This window comes from Muntiacus reevesi, chromosome 15 (assembly GCF_963930625.1).
Source record: "Muntiacus reevesi chromosome 15, mMunRee1.1, whole genome shotgun sequence".
NCBI classification, from domain to species: Eukaryota; Metazoa; Chordata; class Mammalia; order Artiodactyla; family Cervidae; genus Muntiacus; species Muntiacus reevesi.
The window spans coordinates 31,781,722-31,789,102 of NC_089263.1; the positions used below are offsets into that span (position 1 = coordinate 31,781,722).

The 7,381-nt window shown below is 59.0% G+C and overlaps 1 protein-coding gene across 4 annotated transcripts; it reads left to right on the plus strand.

The window, feature by feature from the left end:
- The first annotated feature begins 298 nt into the window (after positions 1-298).
- On the plus strand, positions 299-7,381 carry ULK3 (unc-51 like kinase 3). 4 transcript variants are annotated; one of them, XM_065906710.1, is made up of 16 exons: positions 299-459; positions 1,113-1,253; positions 1,337-1,457; positions 2,162-2,266; positions 2,947-3,090; positions 3,282-3,364; positions 3,980-4,156; positions 4,309-4,414; positions 4,620-4,660; positions 4,881-4,983; positions 5,121-5,185; positions 5,271-5,349; positions 5,426-5,466; positions 5,843-5,890; positions 6,044-6,110; positions 6,230-7,381. In XM_065906710.1, exons 1-16 carry the CDS (start codon positions 358-360, stop codon positions 6,244-6,246), a joined length of 1,440 nt encoding a protein of 479 aa, XP_065762782.1. In that variant the 5' UTR covers positions 299-357; the 3' UTR covers positions 6,247-7,381. The 4 variants fall into 4 exon arrangements, 3 of the variants coding, with proteins under 3 accessions (XP_065762782.1, XP_065762785.1, XP_065762783.1); XM_065906711.1 differs by having other exon boundaries at positions 300-459; positions 3,980-4,135; XR_010659169.1 differs by lacking the exon at positions 5,426-5,466.

The window sequence follows — 7,381 nt, forward strand, 5'->3', positions numbered from 1 at the left end:
GATCTCTAATAAGATGCTGTCCAGCCTGCGTGGGATTTCCCGGTGACCTCGTCCGCTGGCCTCTGCTAACTCCCGTTAGGCCTGCGAGGACCTGAGTATCTTCAAATGGATCTTGCGGGTACTGGCGGGTCATCTGATTTCCTGTGCAGGTGAAGGCGGAGGTTCCCAAGAGCCGCACCTGGAGGGGCGGGGCGCGGGGGCGGTGTGGCGCCCCGCCTGCCTCGCTGCACTTCCGGCGGGCGCCGCTCGGGGCAGTATGGAGTCCAGTCTTCCCGCCGCGCGCGCGCTCACCTCTCTTGGCCGGAACCCCGGCTCTGGGAACCAGGAAGAGCCCGGCCGCGGGCGCGGGCTGTCGGGATGGCGGGGTCCGGCTGGGGCCCCCCGCGGTTGGACGGCTTCATTCTCACCGAGCGCCTGGGCAGTGGCACATATGCTACGGTGTACAAGGCCTACGCCAAGGTGGGTGCGGAGCGCCTCGGGGCTTCTGTGTGAGGCAGCAGTCGGGGGCTCGAGAACTTCTGGGGTTCTGGCCCCGGTGCCCGCCAGACGCTGAGCAAGCCCGGGCCGGGAAACGGGGAGAGGTTGAGACGGCGTGAGCTAAGGGTCCACGGCCTGGCCTGTGCCAGGTCGACCTTCTGTGGAGGAGGTGTGCGGTGACCGCCACAGATAGTTCTTCAAAACAAATACACACCGCTGTTGTGCGGAGAAACGAGTGAAGAACTCGGAGCCTCGGCGTCAGTGGCTGAAGAATAGGCTCCAAACAGGGAGGATGGATACCTGTGGGCTGGGAGGAGCCTGGGGCAGGTTTCTAGAAGGCTGGACCCACTTAGGAAGCAGAGTGGGCAGTTTAGAACAGTGAAGAACATGCCTTAGCAGGGGCACTCTAGAATACAATGAAAGGGATTGTGAAGCAGAGAGGCTAGTGTGGAAGCCAGGATTCCAGAATCTTGGTGCCTTATTGGCCTGAGAAAGAGCAGCTGGGCAACCTGGATGCTGGTGTGAGTGGGTAGGCCCAGAGAAGAGGAGCAGGGCAGAGGGGACCAGAGCCCTTCTGGCCATGCATGGTTCCTGGCTCTCTCAAGGCAGAGCCCTTGAATCTCCTGTCCCCACAGAAGGATACTCGGGAGGTGGTAGCCATAAAGTGTGTGGCCAAGAAGAGTCTGAACAAGGCATCCGTGGAAAACCTCCTGACAGAGATTGAGATCCTCAAGGGCATTCGACACCCCCACATTGTACAGCTGAAAGACTTCCAGGTGTGGGCTTGGGATGGGGTGACCACCAAAGGGGGCTGAGAAGGGCCACTCTCTTCAAGCCTCCTCTCTGCCTCTAACCCCAGTGGGACAGTGACAACATCTACCTCATCATGGAGTTCTGCGCGGGAGGTGACCTGTCTCGCTTCATCCACACCCGCAGGATTCTGCCTGAGAAGGTGGCTCGGGTCTTCATGCAGCAGTTGGGTAAAAGCCTCTGACCCCAGCCTGACGCTCCTTCCCATGATCTCTGCTCTCCCACCCCACCCTTGCCCCAGCTTAGAGCTGTGACACTCTTAGCAGTTGCCTGCCATCCCAGCTTGGATTTGTAGGGCCCATCCTTCGTTTTGCCCATCCCTGGTTAAGGATGCTGTGAGAGAGATGGAGAGGAGTCCCATCTGTGGGGAGTACAAGCTTCCACACGTGAAACATATTCAGTAACATAAAGACCTCGTGGAACATTCCGAAGACCCAAGTGTTTCGCCAAGGAAAAGAGCAAGGGCCTAAAGGGCTGGGGCATCTAGGGAGGCTTCTAGGAGGAGAGGAGACTTGTGAAGGGGTACAAGGGAGGAAGGAGGTCACTCGAGGTGGGGGTAGGGCAAAGTCTTAGCAGAGAGGGGAGCCTGGTGCTTGTATGTAAAGCATTTGGTAGGGACTTTGCTGGTGGTCCAGTGGTTAGATCAGACTCTGCATTCCCAACGCAGGGTTCCCAACGCAGGGGCCCAGATTCAATCCCTGGTCAGAGAACTAGATCCCACATGCCACAGCTGAGATGCAGCACAGGCAAAAAAAAAAAAAAAGCATTTGGTAGACCAGGCCAGAACTGGGGTTGGGCAGGCAGGCAGGTAAGAGAGGGGATGGGAGAGAGAGGCTTCTCTTACCTGTCACTCTGCACGGTTCCTACTGCCTAGCCAGTGCGCTGCAGTTCTTACATGAACGGAACATCTCTCACCTGGACCTGAAGCCACAGAACATTCTACTGAGCTCCCTGGAGAAGCCCCACCTTAAACTGGCAGGTGTGAGTCTGGAACGGAAGGTGTGGAGGTTTGGAGGGTGGGTATGCAGAGGCCGCCTTCTGCCTGAGCTCGCTCAGCAGCCCTGGTTCTCATGGAGCCCTCTATTGAGTCTTCAGACAGCGACAGGCTGGGATGTCCAGGGACGGGCCCCGTCACCAAAAGATAGGGCCTTTCTCAGGCTACCTGTGCTTGACGCCAGTGATGTGATATCCTGGTTGGGGTCAGGGTTCAAAGTGTGACCAGACTTAGTTTTTTATCCATCACCAAACTGTGACTCAGTCTGGGGCAGTGTTGGAAAGTGTGGAATGGGGAAAGGGGTAGTTGTGGCCCCTGATAAAATTTGGAGGAGAACTGACTTGAAGTTGGAGGCCAGAGAGGTCCACGGAGCTGGGTAGGACAGTGAGGGAGAGGTCAACCCCTAGTGAGCCCTTATCCTCATTGCTGGTGTGATCAGGGTGGGCTTCCTGGGAAGAGGTGTGCAGAGGGGCTGTGCGGGACGGGTAGAATATATGCCCTCAAAGAGGTAGAAGGGTTTGCAGTGAGAGAAACGACATGAGCAAAGTAGGGAAGTGAGGTTAATCCTGGTGAGTCTAGAGGGTGGGAGGAGCCCTGCCCTGGAGCCCAAGGGGGAGGCTGTAAACCAGGAGCAGAAACTGAGCCCTGCTGCCTCTTGCCTGCAGACTTTGGCTTTGCACAGCACATGTCCCCCCGGGATGAGAAGCACGTGCTTCGTGGCTCCCCTCTCTACATGGCTCCCGAGATGGTGTGTCAGCGGCAGTACGATGCCCATGTAGACCTCTGGTCTGTGGGGGTCATCCTGTATGGTGAGAGCTCTGTCCCCTGCCCCCACGTGGAGGTCTGCACTGTGTCTCCTCAGGCAGAGCATCACTGGGCCACTCCTGAAGGGTTTTAATGAGAACCCTGACTCTCCTGGTCTGGGGCCCTTCTCCAGGAGTGGGCCAGGCCAAGCTTGACCCTATCCCCTCCCAGCCTGCCCTCTGCCTCCCTTCCACAGAAGCCCTCTTCGGGCAGCCCCCCTTTGCCTCCAGGTCGTTCTCAGAGCTGGAAGAGAAGATTCGGAGCAACCGGGTTATTGAGGTATGTCTGGTAGGGCCTTCGAAACTGTGAGGGGCAGCAGGAGTCAGGGCCCTGAGGTGGCAGAGCTCACTGCCACCTGCAGACTGGAGTGTGGGCTCCAGGCCACCACTGTGGAGCTGGGCATGCTCTAGCCTGAAAGTTGGCTCCATTCAGTCCCGGGAACCCAGAACAACCATAGTGGGGAGCAAAAGGTCTGCCCTACAGCCTGTTACAGGTTCCCCATGGGGAGAAGGGCTTCCCAGGTGGCTCAGTGGTAAAGAATCTGCCTGCCAATGCAGGAGATGCAGGAGATGCGTGTTCATCCCTGTGTTGGTAAGATCCCCTGGAGGAGGAAATGGCAACCCACTCCAGTATTCTTGGCTGGAGAATCCCGTGGACAGAGGAGCCTAGCAGGCTACATCCATAGAACCACAAAGATAGGAGCCTGGGGAGGAGGCTTGGCTCTCACTGGCTGTCACACTGTGACCTGTCACTCTTCCTCCTCGTCTCATATTCTCCATCTGTCAGATGTGTGTCTTGGGGGGCCCCCAGGACAGGGTGGTCCTGACAGGTCCCTGGGGCTGGGGGCCAGGGTGCCAGAGCCCAGTGTGATCTGTTCCATCCCCACCCCCGCAGCTCCCCCTGCGGCCCCAACTCTCCCAGGACTGCCGAGATCTGCTGCAGCGGCTTCTGGAGCGGGACCCCAGCCGCCGCATCTCCTTCCAGGACTTCTTCGCCCACCCTTGGGTGGACCTGGAGCACATGCCCAGTGGGGAGAGCCTGGCACGAGCAGTGAGCAGCCAGTGGAGACGGGTGGGCTGAGGGCAGGTGGGGGTTTCATCGATCCCTTTCAGTGGGGACCAGGTGACCTGCCCAGCAGGAGGCAGAGGGTGGGCTCAGGGTATGGATGACCCCTCGCAGTGAGCGTGGGGGGTGGGCATGACTCCCGATCTGCCCTCCCGCAGACCGCCCTGGTGGTGCAGGCTGTGAAGAAGGACCAGCAGGGGGATGCTGCAGCCGCCTTGTCTCTCTACTGCAAGGCCCTCGACTACTTCGTGCCCGCCCTGCACTGTGAGTGCCAGGCGGGTGCGGCAGGGCGGGGCCAGCCACAGCCACAGTGGCTGGCTTCCAGAAGCAGCTCTCCTTCCAGAATTTTGTGGGAGACAAGACAGTGGGGAAATCTGGAACTCAGTGCTTTGGGGGATCCCAGAGGGGTTGGTGTGAGGCAGGGGTCTCCTCGCTTCAGAGACCTGATTTAAACCCCCACTTTCTGCAGACGAAGTGGACGCCCAGCGGAAGAAGGCAATTAAAGCGAAGGTGATCAGAGTCCCCTGAGGACATGGGGAGGGGTCTCAGGGCCCCTGGGGGTTGGCTCTCCTAGAGGAACCTCCCTCCCTGGGAAGGGGTTCAGCCCTGCCTCAGTTGGCCCCTGACGTTGCAGTTTGGGGCAATCACTGAGGACCCAGAGGGAGGAGCTGGGTGCTGGTGAGGGAGGGAGTGGGGGACAGCCCTTTGTCAGCCCCTTGCCTTCCAGCAGGTAGGGGAGTACGTGTCCCGGGCTGAGGAGCTCAAGGCCATCATCTCCTCCTCCAGTCAGGCCCTGTTGAGGCAGGGGACCTCTGCCCGAGACCTGCTCAGAGGTAGGCCCCGACCCCAGCTGACCACCAGTTCGCCGGCCACTTCCCTCCAGCCCAAGGGGGAGAGAGGTGGAGGTAGGCGTCCTGAGGTGAGAAAGCAGACTGCTCCTCTCACAGTGCACCTTTGCCCCTCATTCCAGAGATGGCCCGGGACAAGCCACGCCTCCTGGCTGCCCTGGAAGTGGCTTCAGCTGCCATGGCCAAGGTTTGGAGCTGCCGGGAGGGGTCTGGGTGGGGCAGGAGGAATCCAAGTCATGCCCCTGGACAACCTGGTGTTCATGTGGCTGCAGGAGGAAGAGGCTGGCGGGGAGCAGGACGCGCTGGCTCTGTACCAGCGCAGTCTGGGGGAGCTGCTGCTGCTGCTGGCAGGTGAGGCCCCAGCCCCACCCTCCCCACCGGCCCCCGGCCACCCCGCCCTCACCACGCGCCCTCCCTGTCTCTGCAGCGGAGCCCCCAGGCCGGAGGCGGGAGCTGCTTCACACTGAGGTGCCCACTGGGGTTGGGAGGGTCGGTGGAGGGGGGGGGGGGTCCTCTTCCCCTTTTGCCCTGCTTCCATGTGTGGGGACCTCCTCAGGTTCCCTCAGGGTGCCCCAGGTCTGGGAGTCAGACCTCACAGACTTGCTAAGTTGGTGACCCCCGTGCACGTCATCAGGGTTCGGGTGCTTGGGTCAGGGCAGAGGGACAGGGCAGGGTCTGGGAACTGAGCAGCGGTCAGGAGGCTTCCTGGAGGAAGAGGCAGAGAAGGACTCAGGCAAGTTGTTCTCATGAGGCAGAGGGTCCCGGGGAGCATTAGGAGTGAGAAGGAGCTCAACTTGAAGGCCTCTCCTCACCCCACGTCCCTGGGCGTGTCTTCCCTTGGCAGGTTCAGAATCTCATGGCTCGGGCTGAATACCTGAAGGAGCAGGTCAAGGTGGGCACGTGGGGACCCACACTGGGGCAAAGCTATGTGTGTGCTGTTCCTGTCTGCCTGTGGCTTTCTGTCCCCCGCTCCCTGCACTGTGTGTCTCCCTCTCGTTCCTATCTCCAGGCCTCTCCATCGAAGTCTGTCCTTTATGTTCTGCAGATGAAAGAGTCTCACTGGGAAGCCGAGACCCTGGACAAAGAGGGGCTATCGGAGTCTGTTCGTAGCTGTGAGTCCTGCCCTGGGGTCTGACCCTTCACCCGAGGAGGGATGAAGACTGGGGCAGCCCTGGATTCTGCCTCTTTTGCCAGAGACCCAAGACTGACACTCCCCACTTCCCCTCCACAGCTTGTACTCTGCAGTGACCCTGAAGGATGATCGAACAGATCACCAGGAACTGGGGACGCACTCACCCCAGCTGGCCCCCAGAATTCTGTGGCGCTCAGCAACACCATGGAGCAGGCTTCCTGGATGGGCAATTCTGGGACCCCCCCCCCATACCACAGGATCCCCAGCACCCCTTAGGAGACTGTTTAACTCCCTTGAGAGTCTAAGAGCCCACGGTGTGCGCCGGGAGCTCGGGGCCTTGGCCTGGGGTGGGGAGAACTCTGGGAGAAGTGTGTTTCTGTCACGTGACTTTCGTTGTTTGCTGGGCACTGGGCCTGTTGATTTCTGGTTTTGCTCCGAGATGAGGGCCAGGGTCCTCTGCAGTGCACTCCTGCTCTTTTCACTCCCTACCAGCAGGCAGCTGTGCCTACCCCTGTCTTTCCTGGGAGCCTCACCTCCCTCTGTGCACTGGAACAGGGCACTCCAAGACCCCTCAGGGACCACCCATCCCACCATATCACTCAGCCCTGCAGAACTCAACCAGTCTTCCTGGGAGCTGACCCCAACCTACCCTCTCAATATTTTAAGATTATCCTTCATGCATGAAAATAATATCTTTGGTAGAGATGGGGCAAATTTGAGAAACCCATACCTTGTTCTTGCCCTGGTCTGGAGGGCACAAGGGGAGGGGTCCTCAATCCTCATCCCTCCCACCTTCATCTCTCTGAGGAATGCCTGTACTGACCGCAGAGCTGGTCCAGGCCTGGGACGGGGAGGCATGTGGGCTGTCTGGCCTGTCAGGCTCCAGGGGAACCAGTGATCCAGGAGACCTGGTCCTGGCTCTGACACGGCTGCTCCGCCAGTGTGTGACCCCAGGCAAGCTCCTTCCCCTCTCCCGGCCTGGGTTCTCCACATCTCTCCAGTGGGGCTATTACTCTCTCCTCAAGCCCCTACACGGGCTTCCAGGAGAACAAAGTGTCTTTAATCTGGAAAGAATATATCTACCTGGAGTTATTTAGGCTTTTCTTTTCTAAACAATCAGAGAGGGTGTTAGTAATTTCTAATCCTTCTGTCCTTAAATGCCTCCTTGGGGCAAGAGTTGTCTGCCTTCCCTATAGGAGACTGGGTGTAAAGAATATAATTCATTGTTTTTCTATTAAATTATTTTCTGAA

Excerpts from the sequence above, each read along its gene's own strand:
- ULK3 (XM_065906710.1), top strand. The coding sequence starts at position 358 with ATGGCGGGGTCCGGCTGGGGCCCCCCGCGGTTGGACGGCTTCATTCTC. Across the intron at positions 1,458-2,161 it reads GGTCTTCATGCAGCAGTTGG|CCAGTGCGCTGCAGTTCTTA; the intron begins GTAAAAGCCTCT and ends CCTACTGCCTAG. Across the intron at positions 4,984-5,120 it reads TGCCCGAGACCTGCTCAGAG|AGATGGCCCGGGACAAGCCA; the intron begins GTAGGCCCCGAC and ends CCCTCATTCCAG.